We start from the raw sequence: 27709 nt of genomic DNA, 5'->3' as shown, positions 1-27709 counted from the left end.
TAGAAATATGTTTAGATCCAGTTGGGTACTATGTCAAGTATATTAGTCCTAGTAGAAGTCTCCAGAGAGAACTTTCAAAGTGCAGGCCAGTCTGCTGTTTCTGCTACGTCTGGCTGAAATTGCCTATTCTGAAGTTCTTAAAATGGGTGCCAGTTCCTTAGAGTGTGTCATGCCAGTTCTGTGCAGTACTTTGTTCTCTAATGAACAAATTCAGATCAAGAAATACCGTGTTTCTCATATTTTAAGGCATCCCCAAAAAATAAGCCATGACAGGATTTCTAAGGGTTGGTGAAAAATAAGACATACCCCGAAAATAAGCCATGTCGTGTAGCCCCGACCGAGCGAGAGGCGAAGGCGCGGGACCCAGCAGGAGCTCCCTGCCTGCTTCCCCGAGCCGTCGCGCATCGGGGGACAGAGCCGAAGATCGGCGGGCGCTCCTTGCTGGGCTTGACAAGCCCGGGAAACAGCGCCCGCCGATCTTCGGACCTGTGCTGTGTGACAGGCGGGGGTGGGGGGGGAAGCGGAGATCGTTCTCCGCTCTCCCCCCACCCCCGCCTGTCACCAAAGATCGGCGGGCGCTGTTTGCTGGGCTTGACAAGCCCGGCAAAGAGCGCCCGCCGATCTTCGGACCTGTCCTGTGTGACAGGCGGGGGTGGGGGGGAAGCGGAGATCGTTCTCCGCTCTCCCCCCACCCCCGCCTGTCACCAAAGATCGGCGGGCGCTCCTTGCTGGGCTTGACAAGCCCGGCAAACAGCGCCCGCCGATCTTCGGACCTGTCCTGTGTGACAGGCGGGGGTGGGGGGGAAGCGGAGATCGTGCTCCGCTCTCCCCCCACCCCCGCCTGTCACCAAAGATCGGCGGGCGCTCCTTGCTGGGCTTGACAAGCCCGGCAAACAGCGCCCGCCGATCTTCGGCCCTGTGCTGTATGACGGGCGGGGGTGGGGGGAAGCAGAGATCGTGCTCCGCTCTCCCCCCACCCCCGCCTGTCACCGAAGATCGGCGGGCGCTGTTTGCTGGGCTTGACAAGCCCGGCAAACAGCGCCCGCCGATCTTCGGACCTGTGCTGTGTGACAGGCGGGGGTGGGGGGGGGAAGCGGAGATCGTTCTCCGCTCTCCCCCCACCCCCGCCTGTCACCAAAGATCGGCGGGCGCTGTTTGCTGGGCTTGACAAGCCCGGCAAAGAGCGCCCGCCGATCTTCGGACCTGTCCTGTGTGACAGGCGGGGGTGGGGGGGAAGCGGAGATCGTTCTCCGCTCTCCCCCCACCCCCGCCTGTCACCAAAGATCGGCGGGCGCTCCTTGCTGGGCTTGACAAGCCCGGCAAACAGCGCCCGCCGATCTTCGGACCTGTCCTGTGTGACAGGCGGGGGTGGGGGGAAGCGGAGATCGTGCTCCGCTCTCCCCCCACCCCCGCCTGTCACCAAAGATCGGCGGGCGCTCCTTGCTGGGCTTGACAAGCCCGGCAAACAGCGCCCGCCGATCTTCGGCCCTGTGCTGTATGACGGGCGGGGGTGGGGGGAAGCAGAGATCGTGCTCCGCTCTCCCCCCACCCCCGCCTGTCACCGAAGATCGGCGGGCGCTGTTTGCTGGGCTTGACAAGCCCGGCAAACAGCGCCCGCCGATCTTCGGACCTGTCCTGTGTGACAGGCGGGGGTGGGGGGGAAGCGGAGATCGTTCTCCGCTCTCCCCCCACCCCCGCCTGTCACCAAAGATCGGCGGGCGCTCCTTGCTGGGCTTGACAAGCCCGGCAAACAGCGCCCGCCGATCTTCGGACCTGTCCTGTGTGACAGGCGGGGGTGGGGGGGGAAGCGGAGATCGTTCTCCGCTCTCCCCCCACCCCCGCCTGTCACCAAAGATCGGCGGGCGCTCCTTGCTGGGCTTGACAAGCCCGGCAAACAGCGCCCGCCGATCTTCGGACCTGTCCTGTGTGACAGGCGGGGGTGGGGGGGGAAGCGGAGATCGTTCTCCGCTCTCCCCCCACCCCCGCCTGTCACCAAAGATCGGCGGGCGCTCCTTGCTGGGCTTGACAAGCCCGCCAAACAGCGCCCGCCGATCTTCGGCCCTGTGCTGTGTGACAGGCGGGGGTGGGGGAGAAGCGGAGATCGTTCTCCGCTCTCCCCCCATCCCCGCCTGTCACCGAAGATCGGCGGGCGCTCCTAGCTGGGCTTGACAAGCCCGGCAAACAGCGCCCGCCGACCTGTGCTGTGTGACAGGCGGGGGTGGGGGGGAAGCGGAGATCGTTCTCCGCTCTCCGCCCACCCCCGCCTGTCACCGAAGATCAGCGGGCGCTGTTTGCTGGGCTTGACAAGCCCGGCAAACAGCGCCCGCGTGCACTTTATTAAAAAATAAGACATCCCTCAAAAATAAGCCATGTCGTGTTTTTTTGAAGAAAAAATTAATATAAGACATGACTTATAATATGAGAAACACGGTAGTTCAGTATTGTACAGTGGTACCTCGGTTTACAAACACAATTGGTTCAAGAAGTCTGTACTTAACCTGAAGCATACTTAACCTGAAGCGAACTTTCCCATTGAAATAAAATAAAAAAATTCCTTCAGTAGCACCTTAAAGACCAACTAAGTTTTTATTTTGGTTTGAGCTTTCGTGTGCATGCACACTTCTTCAGATACAGTGAAATAGAAAGCACACGAAAGCTCATACCAAAATAAAAACTTAGTTGGTCTTTAAGGTGCTACTGAAGAATTTTACTTCGACCCAGACCAACACGGCTACCTACCTGTTTCCCATTGAAAGTAATGGAAAGTGGATTAATCCATTCCAGACAGGTCTGCGGAGTAGTTAAACTGAAAATACTCAAACCGAGGCATACTTAAACTGAGGTATGACTGTATGTGACAAATCTTAAAATCAACAACTTCCTTCTATGTCAATTACTGTCTTCTGTGTTTACCCTCTCTTTCTCCTGCAAAACATGCTTTTCCTAGCCAGAGGGCATGCTTTTTCAGTAGTCATGCACTTGCCTTTTGAAGCTTTCTCTTCGTTAGAGTGAACTAAATTCTAATATAACATGGTTGAGGGAACCTTCATATCCCTTCAACCTAATGGGTTCTATTCAACACTGTTAGGGGCATTCTGGGCAATTGAAAAGCTGGCTAGATCCTGCCACCTGGCGCTGCTTGCAGGGCCGGCGTCTCCATTTAGGCAAACTAGGCCATGGCCTTGGGCGCCGAAATTGAGGGGGCGCTGTTGAGCCTGCCCTCCGCCTGCCTGTCGACTGCCGGTGCCTCCACGTGCGTTGGAGCCTGGTGGGCGGCTGCTCGGCTCCACCCCTGAAATGTAATGAGAGCTCAGCGCCCTCCCGCCTATGGAGGGGACGCTGTGCGCTCCTCAGCGGCTGCAACGAGGGAGTGGTGGCGGTGGCTGCAGCAGCGCCCATAGCTGAAGCCTTCAGCTATGGGCGCTGTTGCTGCCGCCGCCGCTGCTTACTCGCTGCCGCTGAAGAGCTCACAAGGTCCCCTCCATAGGTGGGAGGCGCGCGAGCCAAAATGAGAGCTCAGCACCCTCCCGCCTATGGAGGGGACGCAGCGGCGTCAGCAGCATTGTGCACGCGTCATGACGCATGTGCCGGGGGGAGGCGCCAGAAGGTGATTTAGCCTAGGGCGCAAAAAGCCCTAGCACCGGTAGTAAGGTCCAGGCAGTTTTCCTAGTATGCTGGTTCATACCCGTCAACTCCCGGATTGAAAAATCCGGGATCAGCAGCAGCACGGCACCGGAAGTCGCTTCTATGCATGTCCAGACATGCGCAGAAGGAGCCTCCTTGGCCGGCAGGAGCTGCTTTGAAAATCTGGGGGAATTACGGGATATTTCGCCATTTGGGATAACAGCGGGAAATGGCTTTAAAAATGGGGGTTTCCCACGAAAAACGGGAGACTTGGCAGCTATGTGCTGGTTGCTGACCCTGACCCTGATCTTCCTGAAGTATTGGACATAAATGTAGCAACATTTCACCTGTTTAAAATTTTATTTGGATAATCAACCCAAAATAGTATGCAAATCCAATGCCACATGCGGTTTGAGCCACTGTCAGTCAGTGTAGACCAGGGGTTCCCAAGAAAATTTTCTCGAGGACCACTCATTGAGCCGCTATTGTGACAAGGACCCCCATTAATTCCTAATCCTAAAATTAAAAAGTGAGAGCCAAATTAAGAGTCTTTTTATATTTTATATTTATACGTTTTTTACAGTTACAACAGAGTACTCCATCAGTATACAGTCCATTTTTAACTACGCGAACTGTAGCTTCCGCGAAAAACAACGCTTTGTTTACAAACACTACTGTTTTGCAAAGAGGCAGCGCGCGCCAGGGAGGAGGGAGGGGAATGGAGAAGACAGGGGACCTGCGCAGTAGCGCACAAATGAAGCCGGCGCGCGCAAAGCATCTTGGGGAGGTGAGCGTTAGTAGAATGCGCGCGCTGCCTCTTTGAAAAACAGTAGTGTTCGTAAAGCGCCACCTAACGGCATACAGCAGAACTACTGCCTCTATCTAATTCTAGTTTTGCACTAGACTCTGCTCATGCAGGAAGTGGCCAAAACAAAAAATCTGTTATCATACGAAATATATTTAATATATTTTTTAGCATCTTGCGGACCCCTCTGGCATAGCTCACGGACCCCTGGGGGTCCGCGGACCACCTGTTGGGAACCACTGGTGTAGACAATATCGAATTAGATGAAGCAAGGCTTTGCCTTGACATTAGGCAGCTTCCTATGTTTCTGTTCCTATTTCTATTCCTATTCATGTTACTTTTCTTTTCCTTCCTTCCAAAAAAGGAAAGTGCACACACTAACACAGAAACAGAATTTTGTTGACAACCTGGTTTGTTTGTTTGTTTTGTTTTGGGTTTTTTTGTACTGAAGGTGGCAGACCAACAGGCGGCCATGTTTGGAGAGTGCTGTTTTGAAAGAGGCGATACTAAGGTCACCATGGGGACTGGTACGTTTTGGGATGTTAACACTGGAAGCAAAATCCACGTATCTACAAAAGGTAAAGCCTATGTGTTTACGTTCTAAGAATGACTGACAACAAACACTTTATTTAAATATTTATATACTGCTATATCGTAAAAAGAAAAAAATCAAGCCAGTTTAAAATAGCTACTATATATAAAAAGATAATTTTTTTAAAAATGAGATGGCCCACCAACCAAAATGGAAAGAAGATATATTGCCTGCATAAGCCTGGACAAACAATAATTTTAGACACAGTCATTTTCAGCATGGAATGTTACTTTTATTTTGTAATGAGGTTCTAAGGCAACTAAGGCTTGGATCCTGAGATAGGTTAACTTGAGGGTGTTCATGGAAGAAAGGATTCCTGTCCCCTCCTATGCATGTCAGTCACCTGCCACCCGGCAAAAAGCCTCACTGGAGGGTCGGTGAGCCCTTCTGAATAACGGGGGAGGAGGGGAAGCTGCTTTGTGGATGGAAGCCATAGATATTAATAAGAAAATATATAGTTTTTCAAGATACTCCCTTAGTGTGGCCAACACCTGTCAAATGTTCAAATCGTTATCCCTTTGTGAGAGACTCTACAAGGAGCAGCTGCTACTAATAATGCTTACCAGTATTTGGAATAGAGCTTCACAGATTTATTTATTCATTCATTCCTACCCAACATTCTAGGGCAAGCCCTCACCAGGTGGCTGACAATAAAAATGTTAAAACAACTGAAAAATAACAATAAAAGCAGCATAAGGTCAAATCATATAGATTGATCAGTCAGGCAAACTTCCACCATCCGTAATATTTTTTGTGCTGGGTGCTAGCAGCAGGAAGGTGGACAAGCTCTTCTGGCTCCAGAAATAACGAACTATGTCCCACTTTCAGTCTTTTTTTACAAAGCAGTTCACAAATCAGTAAATATGCTTCTACTTTAGTAACTAGATCAAAGACCTGATGTCTTCTAATAGTAGTTCTAGGGATTGTAGACAATATACCTTGATACAGTCATGATTATGGCTTTTGGCATGCCTCTCTCTCTTTTTTTAAGAGAGAAATATATATAAGTGGGCAGTTGAGAAAAATGAAAAAAGACAAAAACAGAAGTGGGCAGTTCCACCAGGAACAAACTGATAGTCGTACCTGGAATAGCATTTTGGATGCCAGATACTATTTGTGTATGTTATTGGGTTCTTTCAAGAGTTCCAAAGTCAACAAGGGCCTGTGAGTGATGGATATTATGCATTGTATACATGCAATAAATTACTGTTTATGTTAGAAAAGTGAATGTGGTATAGTGGTTAAGATTCATAATAAACTCATGTCTTGCAACTCTAAGGCTTGTATCCAGTGGTTGGTTGGAAGATTGGGAAAGAGGTGATCTTCTTAACTGAAGGAAATGCTTCTGATACTGGGACTTCTATTAAATGGGCCCAGAGCTTAGGTGAGTAGCATGAATTAATTCTTTGAGCCTGAAATAATGTAGGATGCGAAGCACAATCTTAGGACTATGTTTCTAGTTTTCAAATGTAGGGGTGGGATTTATTGTGTATTTCTTTAAGTGAGCTAAAATTTTTTTCCAGGTTTTCACTTATGGTACTGACCTTTTCTCAGTGTTCTGTAGAGGCATCACTAGTATAGTTGAATGGGACATTCCTGCCAGGCAGAAGAAACACTCAAGGAGGCTGCAAAGCAGAGCCAGAAAGGGGTGTTGGCTCCAGAGGGGGTATGACTTGGAGAGAATCCTGCAGGCCATATTGAGAGACCTAGTGGACTGCTTTTGGAACCCAGGCCCGAGGTTCTCCACCCCTGTCCTAAATATGTTTACTAGAGAGTGAGCATCATGTGCACAATAAGACTTGCATCTGAATAAGCATACATAGTACTGTGCTGGAAGTGAGCAAAAGGGGAAGGTGACTGAAGATCTGCCAGAGCCCAGTCACTCCCCACCCTCCAGTAGGAAGTCCCTCGAGATCCTCATGATGTTGATGCATTGCTACTTCTCCTTGTTGTCGTCACTGCTCTCTCTCTGCATGCAAACAGTGATAACTGTGTGAACAGCATCTTCTGCTTAAAAATTGCATTCTCTCTCCGGAGGCTCTACGGAATGGGCACGGAGGGCGAAGGCAAGCAGGCTAGTAGGAGAGTGAGAGTGGCAAGGAGGAGGTGGCTCAAGGACCACACAAAACCTGGAGCCAGCAGTGGCAGGATACCAAGAGATTAACTGAGCTGCCAGTTGCAGGGACTACTACCCGTTGTAGTAAAGAGTGCTCAAGAAATATTTTTCTTTTTTAATTGAAAGAGTGTAAACCTTTGATTTAAGTCGAATGGGCGAAACTTCAAAAGTTTGGGAAATATTGAAATAGGTTAACCTTCCTATTGTGTGTATTTTTACAGGTCTTTTTACCAATCCTGAAGAGACATCAAAAATAGCCCAGAGTCTAGTAAATTCAGAAGGCGTTTGTTTTGTTCCATCTTTTAGTGGATTGCAGGTAAGATGACTTGATTGATTTGCTGAAGTGACATTGGCTTCCAAAATATATGTGATCATAAAAAAGAAATACATTTCATTCAGCCTTCATAGTTTCCACTTTTCATTGGCTGTAAAATTATCTTGCGAACAACGTTGCACTGCTTATTGCTCTTAATTTCCTCCTCCTTACTATGCTGCCTCTTTATTGTCATTTGTAAGTTATTTTTTTCCTTATGATTTCAGTCCATTCTTAGACATCTGCCATCAGAACAAATTCCTGCGTATCTTATTTTCGTATCTTTTTATTTTAGATCCCAGTGAATGACCCTTTTGCATGTACTTCTTTTATGGGGATCACATCTTGCACCACCAAAAAACATCTTGTTCGAGCTGTGTTGGAATCTATAGCTTTCAGGTACTAAGCCAGTATATCCAATTAAATCTCCAACACATGCTTTTGCACTATTATTTGAGAATACACATTCCATCAGTCTGTGCTGCTCTGAGTTCTGACATGCCTGGTTCCTACAGAGTTCACAGGGTTACAGAAAAATTATACCAGGGTCTGTGAACCACACTCAAGTTTTCACAAAATGTTGTGAATCTCTACTTACATGCTTTCAGTTCCAAGAAGCCCAATCTCTTGCAAACCACAGCAGGGGAAAAACCCCTCTCAACCATATAAAGCAGACAGTTATTCTTTGTGAAGTATCCCCCCTTCAAATGTCATATAACTGATAGAACCTGTCTGAAAACAGTGTCCCTTCCCCTTTGCTGCCTAGTCTTTAAATTCAAACCGAGCAGGTAGAATGTCAATTCTAGGCTGCCTTCACTATGGGAAATAAATTAAAGGCTGGCAAATACCAAAAGTTAGCACTTTTCTTGCTAACGTTTTAACATTGATGTAAAAGTAAATGATTCAATATTTTGGTTGCTCAGAAGATTAAAATAGGTATTTGCTTTCTGCTCCTACGGTAACTGGTGTGCCTTGTCAAATATTATTCTCAATTGTGACCTTCTTCATTCTGCTGCTGTAGTGGATAGAGGTCATACACCAGTAGTAACTGGGAAATCATACCCTGCCCTGTGTAGACTAGACTGATGGTGGGCAGTGTTAGGGACGTTACTGCTGTAGGAGGGGTTGTCGGTGTGGCTCTCATGGGTGCCATTGCGCCCGCTGCAATCTCCTACAGCAGAACATCTCAGTAAATATCCTTTCAGTCAGGGCCGGCCCTACGGCCAGGCTGGGTGGCGCAGGGCACCACGGCGCCAGCCTGCCAGGGGGGTGCCGCGAGCTGCGCCCGCCCGCTGGCCGGCCAGTCCGCCGGTTCGCCGCGCAGCTGCGCCCACGGCAACCGCGCTGTGCCTGCCCGCCCGCTGCACCCACCCACCGCGCTGGGAAACGGGCCGGGGGGCGCCGGAGGGATCCGGCGCACCACAGCGTCAAGGGCGCTTAAGACAGCCCTGCTATCTTCAATGGATAACAACTACTGGACCAGAAGACATTCAGTGGAAATTAAAGACATTGTGCCCGTGGCTGAGGACAACTGTTTGAACCCTTCCAATGGATTATGGGTGAGGGAGGGGGTGGGAAGGGAAAGAAAAAATGGTACGGGAAATTAAACATTGGAAGGAGAGAATATAATGTATGTAAGAATTCTCGTACTTCAAAAAAAATCTTTTTTTTTTAAAAAAAAGACAGCCCTGCTTTCAGTGGGTGCTAGGAGTGAGTACCCACCCTCCCTTCTGTTCTGAACAGCAGAGAGATGCAGATCATTTCTCTCCACAATCAAGTGCAGCATTTGGCTGATGTAGGTGCCTTGTCCCCACTTTTGGGGAGGAGGGGGGGAAATGCCACATTCCAGATGTGGCAGACATGATACCACACACCCCACAGCAACCATTTTGTGTTACATTGCGCCCTGCAACAGCCCTTATGTGACCACCACCCACGTCACTTTCTCAAAATTCCATATGTGCTTACTGACTCCAAAGGGTTGGTGCCTCCTGGCCTAGAGGCTTTGAAATGCTTTCCTCACCGGGGTTAGGAGCTCCTCATTGCAGTTTAGTTTCCACAAGCGAAGCAAAACTTTTAAACTGATATGGTGGCTTGCCCGTTGATTCTTAGTAAGCCTATAATGTTGTTCTGCTCTCTGTGGGTTTGTTGAATGCTGTATGCAGTTTTACTGCCTAATGTACAGCACTTTAGCCTTTGAGAAAGGTAGCCTAAAATGTTCTCATGTAATACAGGTGGGAAACATGAAGAGCTGTACAGCTCCAGGTTATTTTAAAATAGCTCACTTGAAGCCCATTATGAAAACTTATGAATTATCTCACTAGTTTTGAACTGTGGTTTCTTGTAACTGCATACTGTACTGAGCTTCTGAAGTTCATGTTACTTTTGTATAAATGCTTTAATTCCTATTGAATCTCTTTTGCAAGAAACAAACAGCTTTATGATACCATCGCAAGAGAGTTGGACATCCCACCTACGTCCATTCGGTATGTTCATGTTATCTCTAAAAATGTCTCTGTGAATTTTTCTTTTATGTGGAACCATCCATTGATTTAAGATGCCAGATAGGTAGCACAACTTCCCAGCTGCCTTTATGTTGTTGAAAACGCTACAGTGAGCAGCCTTGTGACCTTTTGCATAACGTTTTGGCAAATCGTAGATTAACGATTGACATTACAGAAGTGTAGAATGTTGTTAGTCTGGCGGTCCTTTACATGGGCAAAAGATCTAAAATTGTATTGGGAATCTTTTTCAGCCTGAGGGCCACATTTCTTCATGAGAAACCTCCCAGAGGCGATGTTCCTTCCAGTAACAGGAGGGGCCTCTTCCAAATATGTGCAGGGACAGAACTATCCCATGTTCTTTCTCACAATGCACACTCACTCGCCATCTGTTCATTCATTTCCCTCTACCAATTTTTCCTCCCCAGCTGCCTCCATTCCTCATCCAGCGCAGCATTTAGGCTTACAAAAATCTCCCATTGTTGTCCATGAAAACTTTTTTTAAAAAAACTCATTACTACAGCCTTTAAAATATTTGTTTGGTTGAGGCTCCTGTTTCCTTCTGTAGAGCAAAGACATTTGGCACGACTGAGGATGGACTGGCTACATAAACATCATATAATCTAAATTGGACAGAATTTCCAGAATCCAAGCATTAAAATAATATGCTTTTTTCCTTCCCCCCGCCCTCTCTCTCTCTCTCACACAGAGCTGATGGAGGTGTCAGTAAAAATAATTTTGTAATGCAGATGACGTCGGATCTGATCAATAAAACAATAAACAAGCCTGTTTGTACAGATATGTCTTGCCTTGGAGCAGCTTTTCTAGCTGGCCTTGCTGTAGGTATGTAGTCTTCTGAAAAGTTGTTTTTCCCTTGCTCTTTCTCCATGTTTTCCATATTATACCTGATTTCCGGATTGCAAACATCAGCAAGGTTTTGCCTCTAAATATTCCTAGAACTTCATGTTACTTATTTTTTCACCTGAATACAAACTATCTTATTGTGCTGCTACCTGCATAAATATACTCTAATCTGGATAACAACTAAACACTGCAGATTCCATTGTGCAAAACACCTTTTCTTACCAGACACTCTGGAGTGGGAGCTTATCAAAGAAATCACATGCAGGCATGTGAGATTTAAGTATGGGGATAAACACGTGTACCAGATGTATTGTTTCATAAAGAAATGAAGTTAGTTTAAAGCAATATCATTCATAACATAAGGGTAGACTTGCGTCTACCAGTCACCCAGTCATCTCAACCTCATCTTGAGAGATAAGTGCTGCGGGAGGGCGGTACAGTGGTACCTCGGTTTATGAACACAATTGGTTCCGGAAGTCTGTTCATAAACCGAAGCGTTCATAAACCGAAGTGAACTTTCCCATTGAAAGTAATGGAAGGTGGATTAATCCGTTCCAGACGATGAAAAACACCCCCTAAAGCAGCAATTTAATACAAATTTTACTGTCTACCAAGACGAGAGAGTCAGTGAGTGCACCTGCTCGCTGTGCACGGAGGCACACTGCCGTGCAAGGCTCATCAAACCTCTCCAAGGCTCACCTGACTCTCAAAAGTGCGCAGGAGGGAAGACTAAGAGGTCGCCTCTTGCTCACCACGTGTGCCGCTGCCCCTTGTTCCATGGCCCTCCCAGGCCGCCGGCTCGCTTCCCTTCCCAGCCAGAGAGGGCCCTCCATGCCGGCGCGCCAGAAGCAGGAGGCAAAGAAGAAGAAAGGCGCTGGCGGCGGCGGTGCTGCTGCTGCGGGAGTACACGGCAGCTGGAGCAGCCACGGGCTCCCTGGGCCAGCCGCCTCCCGCTGCCGCCACCCTGCCGAGGGTCCTCCTGCCTCGTGGCCATCTGTGGCGTTTAGAGGTGGCCATGGTTGCCGCCCTGGAAGGCAGCGAAGGCAGCAGTGGCGGCGAGGTCAGCCGCCATGCTGCATCCCTGGGCCGAGCCGAGGAGGCTTTCCCGGCTATCGCCGAGAGGGCCAAGAGCGAAGGAGCCCGGAGGCCAAAGCTGTGTCGCGGTTGCTGCGTCGAGAAGCCTCGGAGGCTGCCGCCGCTGTCATGACAGGCGCTGCTGGGGCTCGAGGCCCAGGAGAAGCGGGCCATGGTGTTGCGCCTCAAAGCGGCCCTCAGCCTGAGTGCAGATGAGAGCGAGGCCACGACGGGCAAGCAGCGGTCACTGCTGGAGGACCGCCGCTTGCCCGCCGCAGCCTTGCTCTCATCTGCGCTGAGGCTGAGGGCCGCTTTGAGGCGCGACACCGTGGCCCGCTTCTCATGGGCGATCGAGCCCCACCGGCGCCTGCCATGGATGGTGCTGAGCCCGCCGAGCGGCGCCGGCGCCTGGGGAGGTAAGTCGGTGTCGGAGGCGCTGGCGTGGTGCCGCTGCCTGCTGGTGGGTGGCGAGCTGTGGGACAGCTTCGTGCTGTGCGGCCTGCTTTGGATGGCCAACTTCGTGGCCTACCGGTGCCGGACATGCAGTGAGAGAGGAGACATTTGTCTAAGGCAGAGGGAGGGGAAGCGCGAAGGCATCGGAGTGCTGCCGTAACTGCGGTACAGTCGCGGACGCTCTGATGCCTCCGTGGAGGCCTTGGAAACACCTCGGGTTACTTACTTCCGGGTTAAGATTGTTCGTAAACCGAAAGTTCGTAACCCGAGGTGTTCGTAAACCGAGGTACCACTGTATATTTTATGGTTTCATGAAAAGCTGGACATTGTGGAGGGGAGAATCTAAAAACAGAAGCCTACTATTCAGTTAAGCAGGACACAATGACTACTGGCCACGATAGCAATTTTCCATAGTAATGCTTTCTCAGTGCCAATTGCTGGAAAGCAGAGGAGGGAGAGTGCTCTTTTGCTCGGATCCTGCTTGCAGGTTTCCCCACAGGCATCACAGGACTAGGTGGGTCACTGGCCTGATTCAGCAGGTTATTTCTTAGGTTCTTTCAACACCTTTACGTTGATAAAGGAAAAAAATAAACACTATGACACCAATAAAATGCTTTGGCTCCAGTCCTATCTCCAAGGGTGGTTCCAGAGGACAGTATGCCTTCTGTTCAGCCCTGGGGGAATTATCTTGCAGGAGCTTGCAGGGTTCAGTCTTGTCACCCGTGCTATTCAACATCTATTTGAAGCCAGGATCTGTAGCAAAGTGCCAACAGCATGCTAGTGGGACCCAGCTTTATCTTTCTGTTCTGTCGGTACCAGAAGAAGGGGTTGTGCTGGTCCTAAAGCAATGTCTGGAAGTGATAATGTGCCATAAATGAAAGAGAGGTGAATATGTGGTTCCTGAGTACGGGGGTTGTCAGAACAGCCCTCCCCTTGATAAAGTTGTGTTCTCCTTGAAAGAGCACCTGCATAGTTTGGGGGTGCTCCTTGAATCATGATTGTCACTTCAGGTCCAAGTGGCCATGGTGGCTAGGCATGCCTAGATTCATCTTTGGCTGGCGTGTTGACCAAGGCCTTCCATAAATAGGTATAGCCTGGCTATAGCCACCAGTGCCCTGGTAACCTGCATGCTAGACAACTGTAACGTGCTCCACCTGGAGCTGTCCTTGTGGATTATTCAAAAATTGCAACAACAGGTTCTGCACATGAAACTCCCATTGAAAAAAGTAACTGATAACAGTACCAGCTATTTTTCTGGGCCGAATTAAAGTTGCTTATACTTAACAGTTAAAGCCCTGAATGGACTGGGGCCCTGATGAGGAAATGCCTTCTCCCATGCTAACTTGCCCATACCTTAAAATCAATAATTAGGCCCACCAGCTGGTCCTTGTGCAGGATGAAGTATCTGAGTACAACAGCAGGGTACTGAGGGCAGGGCCATCTTAAGCCCATCCAGCGCCCTGGCACTAAGGTCCCTCCAGCGCCCCCCTCCAGAGCCTCTCCAAGGGAGTGCCAAGTGGACCGCGGCAGCAGCGGGAGGCCACCTCCGAGGACTCCGCGTTGCGCCTCCATCTCATTTCCCCAGCGCTGGGTTCCGCTCAGTCAAGCTTCGCCACCAGCGCACTCACCAGCAAGAGCTGCTTGGGCGCTGTGTGCGCGCTGGTGGCAAAGTTCGACTGAGCGGAACCCAGTGCTGGGGAAACGAGAAGGAGGTGCAGCGCGGAGTCCTTGGAGAAGGAGAGAGACGCGTCGCAGCCTCTCAGCTTGTGGAGCGCAGCCCTGGTCAGATCGCCGGAACCCTGCGCTCACTTGATGCCCTTCCAGCGCCCTCCAGCGCCCGGCGCTGTGGTTCTCCACGCCACTAGCCTCTATGGCTAGGACGGGCCTGACTGAGGGCAACGGCACTCTCCCCAATTGTGATTCCAAGCACTTAATATCCAGAGGCATATTGCTCATAGCCATTGTGGCTAGTAGCCAAAGATCTCCTTGTCCTCTATAAATTTGTCTAATCCTCTTTTAAAGCCATCCAAGTTGGTGGCCATCACTACATCCCGTGGGAGTTAATTCCAGCTATGCACCGTGTAAAAGAAGCATGTGATTTTGTCCGTCTGAAATCTTCCAGCATTCAGCTTCCTTGGGTGGCCCCACGATATGGTATGACGAATTCCTGATGCAACATTTTTGTTTTTCAGCTGGGGAGTGATTTTGTTTTTTGTTATGTTTGTTTCTAGGATTCTGGAAGGACAGAGAGCAACTGAAACAGCTGAGGCAAACTGATACAGTTTTTAAGCCTCAAAAGGAGCCGGAGGAATACGAACCTGCCATGAGCAACTGGGTGAAAGCTGTTCAACGTTCTCTCAGTTGGTACAGCCAGACATCATAGAAACAGGGTTATTGCAAAATGTTAAATTAATATTTCAGATTATTATAATTATAGGACAATACAAACACAACTGCAGTTCTGGTTTAGAGTTGATTTCTGCTTCTTCCGTGAGGTTAATTAAAACATACCAGCTGCCCCTGTGGAAGGTGGAAGTAACCACCTTCAAGAGACTGAATGCCAAAGTTCCCAGGGGGTGACTTCCTGTAATAGGTCACTAAATGTGATGTCAAAGATACCTGAATGCAAAAGTCCTGGCTGATTTTTTGGTTCTTACATTACTGTTGATGTTTTACCTTAACGCAAGAAGCTTTTATGATAAAGTGGAAAGTAGCAAAAAGCACCTTGTTCTTCCAGACTTGTGATTTCATCCATGCATTCTGATCTGCAACCTAGCACAGAATGTGGCTGTTTGCCCACTGAGAGCTGCCTCGCAGTAAGAGGCACTGAGACAACTAAGCTGATTGACCTCCGCTTTCAGTGATGATCTTCACTTCTTTATCTGTCCGAAATTAAAGCCTGGCCACCTGGGAGAGATCAGCTGAATTGCCAGATGATGTTGGAAATCAGTTAGCAATCCCCATGGTATATAGGTAGGTGAGGAAAGGTTTAGGAATCCCTGTGGCCAAAGGTAGTGATGCATTGCTGCTAATGCAGATTCTTGGGAATCCAGAGAGCTCCAGCTTTTAATTTTTTTAAAATCCTATTTAGCTGCTACATTTAACCAATTACAGTTGATGTTTCCAAATCCAGAGTAGGTCAGGATTGTCTTCTGTTCTTTTTGGAAGGAATAGGTCACCACAACTAGATCTCCCCTTACCCTGTTTAATTTTCCCTTGTACTCATCTGTTTTACTTGCATTGTTTCAAACTCTACTACTGTACAATGATTGATTTCTACCCGCAAATACAACCTGAATAAAAAATAGATAAGGTAGAGCATATGTGAAATTGTGCTTGGGCATCTAATGTTTTTGTCAGCAGCATTTAAGCCCAAACCCAGTTTAAGAGAAAGCAAACCAACCAAGGGGATTTTAAATAGAGTCCAAGGTGTTACCATATTCAAAGGGGAAACTCACAGTTCACTTCCAGGTACAATAAATTCATTCAATAATTATATAGTTGTGTGTAATGGCAGAAGTCTTTGCACAAGCTACCGCTTCTTGTTACTGGGAAATTGCACCCACATTTCATTATTGTGTCACTTGGAAAGCATTTTTCCTCCAGCTAGAATATGTATATATATTTTTTGCAGATCAACCCTGTATAAAATTGTGGCCAAAGAGTTATGGATATCTATTGGTTAATGACAAGTCTCATGCAATTTTATGTACCGGTACTCTCTAAAACATAGGAAGTTGTCTTTCATTGAGTCAGACTATTCACCCATCTAGCTCAGCGCTGCCTACCATGGCAGGCAATCCCTCTGCGGGGTTATAGACAGGAGCCCTTCCAAGCCCTAACTGGGAATGTTGGGGATAGAACCTGGGACATCCTGCAGTGAAAGCAGATGCCCTACCATTGAGTGATGACCCTTCTAAAGTGTTTTTGTTTGGTTTTTATTTTGGGGTGGCAAAGTAAAATGAATTTCTGGCAGAATTCTTTCTAGGGCCAGGAAAATGAGTTGGAGGGCCACCCCAAGGGTCATCTAGTCCAATCCCCTACAATGCAGGAATCTCAACGACAGCATCCATGACATATTTTGGCACTTGAGGCCAACAACAGAAAGGCACCCCCCACCTCCCCCACTAGGGAAGAAAGGGCAAGTGAAGATCTACATCAGGAACAAAGGCGGGGGAAATAAAGCTATACATCAGGATCTGCTGCCCCTAGGGATCCTGCCGCCTGAGGCGGTCACCTCACCTTGCCTCATGGGTGGGCTGGCACTGGCTTTCAGGTGTGCAAAGGGGATCTCCAAGCTCAGTATACTCTGCATAAAGCATTGTTGTTGTTGTTTAGTCGTTTAGTCGTGTCCGACTCTTCGTGACCCCATGGACCATAGCACACCAGGCACTCCTGTCTTCCACTGCCTCCCGCAGTTTGGTCAAACTCATGTTTGTAGCTTCAAGAACACTGTCCAGCCATCTCGTCCTCTGTCGCCCCCTTCTCCTTGTGCCTTCAATCTTTCCCAACATCAGGGTCTTTTCCAGGGAGTCTTCTCTTCTCATGAGGTGGCCAGAGTATTGGAGCCTCAGCTTCAGGATCTGTCCTTCCAGTGAGCACTCAGGGCTGATTTCCTTCAGAATGGATAGGTTTGATCTTCTTGCAGTCCATGGGACTCTCAAGAGTCTCCTCCAGCACCAAAATTACTTACACATATTCCATCCAGGTGAGCTGGGCTGCTGGACTGATGCAACTTTGATTCTGAAAGTCAACTCTCCTTTTCATCACTCTCAAGAACTTATCCTTTCCTTCACCTCCTACGCAAGCCTTCCCATCCCTTAGGACAGGCACAACATAAGTTTGAATGTGAGGAGGGCACTTTGATCTTCAAAGGCATTCAGACAAATAAACACTATGTCCTTCCAAACCTACCATACAAATTAAAATCACATGATCCATGCTAGTTCTGCACGATAGTGACCAACTTTTCATTCTAGTTAGGGAAGAATTCTGGTTTATCCTGCCATTTGTCACCATGCAATGGTCTTAAGTGCCTGAATGAGAATGGGGTTCAAACTGGAAATTTTCTGTGACAATCTGTACTAATTTTTTTTTATCTGCCCAGAGCCAGGGCAACTTGTGAACTGTGTTGTGTATTTGTAAAAGGTTTTATTTTTATATTGGTCAGTTTCAGGTGTGCACTTGTTCCTTATTATGGACTATTATACATGGGTTAACATGACTTTGTGTGTGTGTCTATACCTGGCATCCCCAAACTTCGGCCCTCCAGATTTTTCGACTACAATTCCCATCTTCCCCAACCACTGGTCCTGTTAGCTAGGGATCATGGGAGTTGTAGGCCAAAATATTTGGAGGGCCGCAGTTTGGGGATGCCTGGTCTATACACATTTGAGAAACCCAGACTATGCAATATGTGTGCACAAGAACTGAAGGTTTATGGAATATTTCTTCATATTGTAGGCTAGTTCTATGGCAGAATGTTTACTTATAAACTGTTACTCAGCTGACTGTCTCTACCTTGCAGAGATACTAATAGATTTCTAATTCATTAATAAAATCTTACTGCTCTGAAAAAGTGGAGATTGTCTTTTTTTACATTATGTCTTACTAAGTTTCAACATTTTTAGCCTATATAATCAAATCACATCTTTTTATTATTATTAGTCAACTTCCCACCCCATTTTCCTTGTTGTTTCTCCCCTTCTGCTGCACCCTATCAAAAATGGAGATTGTCAATATTTGTCACCACTGTCTGTGTTTGAGACCTCTGTAATAGTTTCAAAGTTATGAATAACATATGAACCATATGAAGAATTAAAATTTGGATATATAACTACATAGATAATGTACTAGTTCACCAATCTTTTAGTGTATTTGTTCCGAAAAGTGTTCCCCCCTGTCATGAAAATAACAACCCCCAATGGGAATTGGTTCAGGCTAAGAAGAGAAAACTTGTTGCTTAATTGCTTAGAGCCATTGTCGGACTCCCCAAGTATCCAGTTCCATAAACAAGAGAGATTTATTATTATTATTCAAGTGTGGTTATTTGGTCTTAAAACACGTTCATAACTTTCTCTTCTGGATGCCGCCAATGCAGCCACAGCCTTATCAACCTAGAGACTGATGGGCGGAATTAGCAGCAGCTTAGCTTCCAAACATTTCCCAGTACTGTATCCGGAGCGGGGGCGGGGCTTGTGGTCGGCGAGGAGCCGCGGCCGCCGCCATCGGCTTCCGACGACACGCCCCCTTTCCCCTCCCCATGCCCCATAAGTTGTTCCAGAACTTGAGCCCCGCCCCTTCCCTCTTGCCCGTCCGCTTCCGAGTGGTGGCGCCGATTGTGTACACACAGCCGCGGAGACCAATGAGAACCCGGAGACGCCAGGCTCCGCGCGGACGCGTCGACCAATGGGCGAGCCCGGTCGCCAGACGCCGCCAAGCTTGTGCGGGGGAGAGAGAGCGATAGCGAACCTGACAGAGGCGACTGTTGGGGCTGCTGCGGGAGAGGCAAGGCTGGCCGGCCGGCTGGGCTGTATAGCGACCGGAGGCGGGCGGCGCGGCTGAGGCCGGTAAGAGCCATTACGGTCCGACGACGACGCCGGGACTTACCGGGTCTTTTCTTTTTAATGGAGATGTGGGGCTAAGGCTGCCCTGCTTGCCCCCTCCCCCGGTCCCCGCACTCCTTTCTCCTCAGAAACCGGCGTCGGTGTTTTGCAGACGGCCGTTAGGCCCCGACGCTTCTCTCGTGGTCTTGGGGCCGGAAGGGTGAGGAGAGGCGGGTCGTGCTCTTTGCCATCGCCGCCGAGGGCCCTCTCCCTTATTACTGAGATAGAGCTCCGTTGGTGGAACATGAGGCTCCTGAAGGGTTCGAGACCCACGTTGGGCTGCACTGGGCTAGATAACCCTCGTGGTCCTTTCCCAACTCTGCAATTCTGTGGTTAATTCTGTTGCAGCTGGTGTGCCGGGGAGCTTTCTCTCCCCGCACTTCCGCGTCCCCTCCTCTTCCTCCAGCCTTGCGAAGGGGGCGCGCTCTCCTCGGACCCCTGCAGCCCTTCCACGCACAGCCTGTCCTCGCCATTCCTCACCTTCCCTCGGGTGCCCGTTTGGATCCACGAGGCCTCGAGAGCGGTGCTGCCCAACCCTGGCGGTCGCGGGAGCCTTGGGTACTACAGTATACTGCTGTGACTTGGGAAGTGCGCACACGGCGCTTTGGGCACCCCTCCCCCTCCACCGCCGGTAAACAGATGGCCAGAGCCTGATTATTATTTCCTGCGAGGCTTGTAATCCTGAAGGGCTGGGATCGGAGGTGCAACTGCCCTGGTATAGGTAACTTGGTAAAATGAAGAACGTTGCATGAATCCATGAATAAAATGGCTGTGGCTATAGACTGCTGAGCTTTCCTCCGCCACCCCATGGGGTGCAGAGGCTTGTTGCACGCACCCACACACCCGCCCCCCAATTTGGGACTTGATTTTTTTTAAAATTACTCTTCAAACCAGCTTCCTTTATTTTGCCTTGTGCCAACTTGTAACGGAAGTTGGTGCAATAAGGGCTACTTAACTGCTTTAACTGTTTAGAGCCCCAATTCTAAATATGCCTGCTTCAGGAATGTGTTTCTGTGTTCACTGTGGCCTAACTTTGTTTAGGGTGGAAGTGTGCTTACACATGTTTTACTCAGAAGTAAATGCCACTGATTTCAATGAAGTTTAACCCCCAGGTAAGCATATGCTATATTATTTATTTATTTATTTATTTATTTATTTATTTATTTTTTGAAAAAATTGGAGGGGGGGGTTATTTGCCACCATCTCAAGATCTCGGCCAAAATGTTTATGCAAACTACATACCATTCAAAAAAATATGGTAGTGTGTAAATATTAAATAATGTACATTAAATCTATGCAAAATACTAATAGAGGAATAAAATACTTGCCATTATCTCAAACTGACCTTTCCAAGCCAAAACACTCTTATCTATGTTTTGAATAAAAATCCAGAAGCAGCTGAAATGAGATAGTGAAGTAATGCCTGTAGCTAGACATTCTTTTGTGTCTGTGTTGGAGGAGGATGGTAGGGTACTGAGAAACATGATTATGTCCCAGATTTGCCATAAGTTACAACCTCAGGCAGACAGAACTGTTTGTTACTAACCTGGGGTAGGGCATGCATGGTGTTGAAATTCCAGGACTGACATTTCTAGTGTTTGTTTTACTGACTGCCACATTTTAACTTCCCACATACAGAAAAACACAATTCTATCCCCACCTAAAGGTAAAGCTGGCCCATAAATGCTGTAATAAGTATTAACTTGTCAGTGTTTATACACCAGTTGATTAGTTGTTACTGAAAACTGTTTAATCTACAACAGACATATTTAGGGTCTATAGAAACTATTTAACTGAAAATATGCAAACTCACACTACAGGCTAGCTACATGTTTTATTTCACTTGCAGCAGAAATAGGATAGACAAAAACCTTGCACTTCCATTTTATGCTCCATTGGAAGCTGTCTAATAGCAGTTAAATGGAGGGCTAAAACTGCACTTTGAAATCAACTTCAAAAGTTACTTTGTACAAAACAAGAAATGGTCATAACCAATGGTGGGGTCACTTTGGGTGACTTCTTGAACTGTTAAATTCTGTAAGGTTGGAAGGGTCCCACAGATGACCAAGTATGCCTTGCGTCATGAAAGCTTGGCTTTCATAGTACAGTCAATTACTAGAGGCTTGCTGTCACCACTGATTAAGCAAGCCTCCCTTTTCACTGAAGAAATGGTATCACTTTAAGGCTTCTGATAGTTGCTTGTCAGACATACTTCAACCTGCCTCAAACCTGAGCCACATATGGTATGAGGTGCAAGGCTGGTGGCTGTAGTTTGAGGGAAATGGTCTTTCTGTCTAAATTGGGACCTGGGCCAATGTAAGCCCAAAGTCTGATAGTTCTCCATCCCTGGCCTTTGACTATCAGCCAGGTTGTTCAATGGAAGGCTGATTTTGCTCTGAAATTCACAATTCTCTCTCTCTCTCTCTCTCTCTCTCTCTCTCTCTCTCTCTCTCTCTCTCTCTCTCTCACACACACACACACACACACACACACACACACATTTCACTGTTCCTTTTTTCTCTCTTTTCTCAGCTGAAGAGAGATTGTTATGATGGCAGCGTTCACTTATGAAGGTAAGCTGTGTGTCTAAGAGATGTGCATCAACCACAAGATTTGGTTTTGGACCCTGTTTTGAAAGACTGGCCAATTTATTTCAAAACCCTTCAGGTTCTGTCTGATTTGACTTGGGGTCCAGATATGAATTGAAGTTCGGAAAAATGAAACTTCCCACCTCCAGTTCTGTAAGTTGTCAGAATCTCTATTTTCATGCTGGAGGACCTTTACAATCCTGTTTCATTGAAAATATTGCCGCTAACGTTTTTTTAAAAAAATCTCACCCCAGTATGTGTCTGTCCTTTTCCAGATGATACTAGCCTGTATCTCATATTTCAGATTAGAGAAATACATGGACCATGATTGTAGAATTATGGTCTGATCAGACAGTTTGGAAATCTTATTTCAAATTGTTACTAGATTCCTTGATCCGGGGGTGAGAGAAGGATGCTACTACACCTGCTTTAGTGGGGAGAGATCAAGTTTCCCTTTCATCAGACTTAACTTCTCAGTGTGCTTCACAGCAGAGTCTTTTTGCACATTAAAGGCTAACAAATATACCATAAGCTGCAGCTCACATAATCAGATGCATAAATGTTACCATGAGTCACAGTTATATAAAGTATGCACATAGCTTGTGGGGGAACTGCTTCCCCTTGGAAATTAGATATGCATGGACCTTACTAAGGTTTTGGCATATGTTAGAAACATAACTCTTCATCCAGGTTTTCCCTGACTACTAGTATTGGTCTGGCACATCCCATCATTTATCTACTGTGGATACTGCAATTTAAAAAGTTTTCAGTTTTATTATTTTATTGATAAATTGCTTTGGATAACTTTTAATATAAAATGATTGATAAATATTTTTTATAAAATAATCTAAACAGTGAAGTCAGAGGTAGATGGAATGTAAGAAGTACAGAGTCAGTGATTAACAGTGATCAATTATAAAAGAGTTGCTCATAACATATCCTGGCATTGGAAAGCCAATTAATGCATGTAATGTGGTCAGAATTCATTGTCTCAATTTAGTCCAATTAGTGATAACAGTGAACCTCCTGATGAATTGTAATTCAGCAGTTTCCTGTTGTATTCTTCCTTTCAAGTAACTTTGTTCAAGGTGGCTTAAGGTATCTTTCCTGCATTCTTTTCTTTACAAATTAAAATGTTCTGATATCTGAGTAAATGGAACACAATATTTATACTGCTGGCATACAGTAAGAATTCAAATACCTGTAGTGGTATTTTTTTTGTTTATTTGAGAATGAGAGAGGAAAGCACCATCTTGATATTTCTGCACCATCATGTGCAACTTAGAAACTGCTTGCCTCTTTGAAAGTGAGAATTGCTGTAGTAGTCATAACAAAGTACAGTAAGCTCTTGCTGCACATGCAGTTCTTTCTCACATGCTAGCGTCACTACTTTGAATTTTAGCCAAAGTATAGTGTTTCAAGGAAAGTTATTAAAAATCTTTGTGCAATTGTAAAGTTTATTGGGGAAATTAATATATATTATACAGGAGACCATCTTATCAGAGCATCCTTTTGCTATTCTAGATATCTACTTGTAAATGGAGTGCTTCTGCATTTGACTGCTCATGTCTGGCACCATCTCAAGTTTCCTCTGAATAGTAACAAAGACTGTGGAGACTTGGTACTGCAGTAAAAGGCATGCTTCCTTAGTCCAGGGAATATATATATCGTTTTGGTTTCTGTCTTCCTGGGTAAGTATTTTTACCTAATGCATTGGATACTTTTTACCTTCAGTAGCAGTTTTAAGAGTTGAACATAATGTGCTCAATAAATCATTCCTGAAAGTTTACACAGGAAAAGAGCAGTATGCTGGGGGAGGGGTGAAGTTACTATAGTTTGTCACTTAGAGATTCAGAATTGGAATATGTCATCTGCATCTTAATAATGTGGGCTAAACCAGTTATTGTAAATAAAAAGTGCTGGGTATGGCACTATGTAAAAACCTCTCAAAATAGTTATGCCTAAATTTTTTAATTTTAAATTGAATAAAACATTTGGCTATTTAAGATTTTTCATTGAGGGGAAAGTGAGCATAGTAAAAGCATTGTCAGCACACAGTGTGTGTTTAAAAGGAGGTTTGGAAGAAGCAATTTAGTGGATGGCATTGAGTATCTTAATTTTAACTGGTTTGGTGGTCTTGGCTAATTTGTGCATCATAAATATTAGCTCTGATCTAGGTTGAATATTGTTGGCTCATGAACACACCAGTTGCCTTATAGTTTATTCCAAGACAGTGTGGGTGGCACTATTAGGCTGGAACTGATATTGTGCTGTTTTACATTATTGACAAGAAATGAGCATTAATAGGAGATGGGTTTAGTGTGCCAGTCACTGAAAAGAATCCTTGATGCATGTAAAATTTGAGTAAATCTTCAATGCATTCTGTTTAGAAGAGCATGCCTTTTCTTATACAAAGTTTGCATATACAAGCAGGCCTTAAATTTAAGCATGATTGAATGATTAAAACATTTTGAATTAAAACAACTGTGTAGTTAATTGTAATTTTGTATCAATTTCAGTTTGATAAATTAGTTTGGACATTGAGTCAAACACTGAGAAGTAGTATTTAAGTATTTAAAAAGTATTAACTTCATTAGAGCAGCAAAAGCCATATCAACAACTTTAGTATTTATGATGATTATACAAACAAATAAGAATGTTTGCAAAACAATTAGCTTTTTAAAAGTGTGTTTATTTAACAAAATCTATATATCACTTGCTAGAGCAAAGGACCTCTAAGCAGCTTGCATTAGGCAATTTGAAACATTCATTAAAATACCAATTAAAAATGAACATTAAAAGCAAGTTACATATAAAAATTTTAAAAAATGAAATAAAGGACTGAATTCAACTACCCTGTTAATGTTAGTGGAAGAAGAGTTTGGATTTGATATCCCGCTTTATCACTACCCGAAGGAGTCTCAAAGCGGCTAACATTCTCCTTTCCCTTCCTCCCCCACAACAAACACTCTGAGGTGAGTGGCACTGAGAGACTTCAAAGAAGTGTGACTAGCCCAAGGTCACCCAGCAGCTGCATGTGGAGGAGCGGAGACGCGAACCTGGCTCCCCAGATTATGAGTGCACTCTTAACCACTACACCACACTGGCTCACACACCGCACTGGCTGACTAGTGGAAGCCAGTTCAGAGGCTTCAACTAGCACAGTGAGACTACCTCTCCTGTATGATTCCCCCAAATACACTCTGGAGGGCCGGAAGATCTCCCAGAATAGTGTGTGGTGGGAGGAGAGGGGAGATTGTTCCAGCAGGTAACAGAAATGTGCTATGTTGACTTCACCCCAAATTAGTCATTTTAAAACTTACTTAAATCAGATGCCTTGATAGACTTGTTATAACAAAACAGTTTGTGGCAGGCACCAAAAGCAGTATATAGAGAAGGCCTTCTTAGTGGCACCCCCCTCGGGCCCCACGTATGGGCTCACCTGGCATACACACTGCAATCTTTTTACCACCAGTTGAATACTTTAACACCCCCTCCATTTTTTTTTTATTTTAACACTAGTAATGGCTTTTAGTGTTTTCAACATTAACATATTCTCCCACCTGGTTATTTTACTGGTGTGTTATTATATGAATTGTGACTTTCCTTTCTTTATTAATAGTTTTTTAAATTGAAATACAGTACAAACTAAACCATACTATATCAATATGTGGTCTATGCAAACAAGTGGGAGGGAGGGAGGAATGGCTGTGTTCAGATGTTTAAACAAATAGATCTGTGTAAGGAGTCCATATATCGAGAGAACTCCTCACCTTTCTTGTTACAGAAGGTCACATGCTCATGTTCTGCCAGCTGAGTCATGTTCACTGTCCACTATGATTAGCAGTTAAGGCAGACTTCTTCCACTGTTAAAGTGTTAGACATTTGCCCTGGGGGCTTTTCCTTTATTCCAATTGTTTATGAAGGAAGGGGTTTTGCAGTGGTTTTTATAACTGAATTCTTTATATTTCAAAATATATCTTATCTATTGTTTGCTGTAAGTCACTTAGAGGCTTCTGTGTAGTTGGTGCATAAATCTTAATTTATTGACTTAAAATTAATATTGTTAAAATCACTAAAAAGTTTAGGATTACTGCTTTTGTTAATTAGAAATGCATTGATTTTCAGGATATATTTTTGATCTGCATTTCTAATCAAAATATCAGATAATTTATAAATCACATAATTTATAACAGATTAATACTCTTTTTAACGTTTTGTATCTGGACTTGAAAACTTAAAAACACAGATGAATTGTGTTGCTTCTCAAATAAAATGTTGACTGTCTGATTTTAGGGACTTGAGTAAAATCAATAATGGTGGACATTCCTATGAAAGGTAGTAACTGAGGTGGTGGTTGTCTTTAAGAAAATAATAGCGGAACAGTTAAATGAGGTATGGTAGAGTGTGTGAATAAGATAATTTATCAGAGGTTTGTGCCAGTAGTCAAGAGCCCTTAAACTTTGATAGTTTCTTATTTTAATTTTGGTATTCTGTAACTTCTATTGCTAGAAAGTATTGTATCCTTCCAGGGCTGTACCTAGGAGGTACAGAGCTCAGGGCATATCACATAGTATGGTATCACCATTGCCTTCCTCTCCTTCTGCCTCTGCCCATTTTAGCTGCGTCAGCTTTTCTCCTTTTTTGCTTTTGCTGCTACTTGAGCAGCAGCAAGTCCCTCCTCTCTCAGCCTTACTCTAGGAGGAAGAGGTGGAGAGCCTCACCATTCATTCAATTTCATTGCCACTTTTCACTCACATGAGTCACAAAGCGGCTTACATACAATAAATAAGAACATAGTAGAACATCACAATTACAACATAAATCATATTAAATAATTAACAAATAAAAATAAAATTAACAAATCATCAATAAAACAGCCACCTTCTATAAAACACTTAACAAAACAACATATAAAATTCACCAGGTGAGAGGTGAAAGGATCAGCTACGCAGCACAGCTGCTGTCTGTCTCCACGGGCACAAGTCCTGGGTATGGTCACCCCAATTCTCATACAGACAGATCAGGTAGCCCTGCATTCTCTCCTCCTTTCTGATGCTACAACCTTTAGGCATAGATTGTAATTGTACCATGTGTCTTTATTATTATTTTTACACACAAATTATTTTTGATGAAGTGTTTTTGTTTTTCCTGCAGGTCATTATTATTTACTAACATAATAGAATTTAAATATATATATTAAATTTTGCTTTTTGTGTTCTTGATCTGTGAACTAGTTTCTCAGACAACTGAAAAAATATATTAGGCTCTCCTCTTTTTAAAGATATAGTGGGTGATTCCTTTGAGTTACTCTGGTTTGTGTGCATGCCTTAAACCAGGGGTCAGCAAACTTTCTCAGCCGTGGGCCAGTCCACCATCCCTCAGACCATGTGGTGGGCCGGACTATATTTTTTTTGGGGGGGAATGAACGAATTCCTATGCCCCACAAATAACCCAGAGATGCATTTTAAATAAAAGCACACATTCTGCTCATGTAAAAACACCAGGCAGGCCCCACAAATAACCCAGAGATGCATTTTAAATAAAAGGACACATTCTACTCATGTAAAAACATGCTGATTCCCAGACTGTCCGTGGGCCGGATTGAGAAGGCGATTGGGCCACATCCAGCCCACGGGCCTTAGGTTGCATTTAATCAGATTCCTCCCCCACCCCTTCTGCATCCCTCATCAAACTATTCATCACATGTTCATTTCTCTCTTTTGGTACACTATCAGGAGTTCTGGTGTAGGCTTTATGACACAAGATCGATTTTTCTCCCTTTAGTTTTTTGACTTCTTGCTTTTATTCATTCTTTCTTTCAGTACTTGTTGTTTTTTCATGCCTGCTTCTTGTCTATACTTCATGAGGATTTCTGGAGATAGCTCTGGAAGGTGATAGTGTTTCCATGACTTTCTGTTTCCCTATGGTCTGATGTTACAGGTTAACTGCTGCCTGGCTAGGGAGTAAAGCTTCCTTTTTATAACTCACAAGGAACATCTAGATACTAAGGAACTGTTAGATCTAAATTTTGGATTAGATTTTATATCAGATTAATGTCTGCATACAATTACTTTCCTCTTACAAATCCTGTGACAGAAGGTTTGTAGTAAGGCCTGTACCAACTGATTAAATAAATCTTAGATGCAAAGACAAAGTGCCGGCGAGTGTGTG

At 45.5% G+C, this 27709-nt stretch overlaps 2 protein-coding genes across 8 annotated transcripts in view; both read left to right on the top strand.

Annotated features, from left to right (window-relative positions):
- GK5 (glycerol kinase 5) overlaps positions 1 to 17920 on the top strand; it is a 43397-nt gene extending 25477 nt beyond the window's left edge. The window contains exons 10-16 of the mRNA XM_035133764.3: positions 4881 to 5007; positions 6301 to 6405; positions 7359 to 7453; positions 7746 to 7849; positions 9877 to 9936; positions 10661 to 10794; positions 14574 to 17920. Of these exons, the coding sequence (XP_034989655.1) occupies positions 4881 to 5007; positions 6301 to 6405; positions 7359 to 7453; positions 7746 to 7849; positions 9877 to 9936; positions 10661 to 10794; positions 14574 to 14725 (777 nt within the window). The 3' untranslated portion in view covers positions 14726 to 17920. The remainder of the gene's footprint in view (positions 1 to 4880; positions 5008 to 6300; positions 6406 to 7358; positions 7454 to 7745; positions 7850 to 9876; positions 9937 to 10660; positions 10795 to 14573) is intronic.
- Positions 17921 to 18803: 883 nt separating this feature from the next.
- TFDP2 (transcription factor Dp-2) overlaps positions 18804 to 27709 on the top strand; it is a 38562-nt gene continuing 29656 nt past the window's right edge. For 3 of the 7 annotated variants that reach the window (XM_035133158.3, XM_035133152.3, XM_088669768.1), the window contains exons 1-4: positions 18804 to 18911; positions 19989 to 20059; positions 21480 to 21520; positions 23060 to 23226. The gene's annotated coding sequence lies outside the window, so the exon portion shown is untranslated. Of the gene's footprint in view, positions 19669 to 19988; positions 20060 to 21479; positions 21521 to 21614; positions 21689 to 23059; positions 23227 to 27709 lie in introns of all 7 variants that reach the window. The other 4 variants (XM_088669767.1, XM_088669763.1, XM_088669765.1 and 1 more) reach the window with 3 other exon arrangements.

This window comes from Zootoca vivipara, chromosome 5 (genome assembly GCF_965207765.1).
Source record: "Zootoca vivipara chromosome 5, rZooViv2.hap1.1, whole genome shotgun sequence".
In the NCBI taxonomy this organism is placed as follows: Eukaryota; Metazoa; Chordata; class Lepidosauria; order Squamata; family Lacertidae; genus Zootoca; species Zootoca vivipara.
The sequence above is the reverse complement of the archived record's forward strand: the minus strand, read 5'-3'. Positions and strand labels throughout refer to the sequence as shown.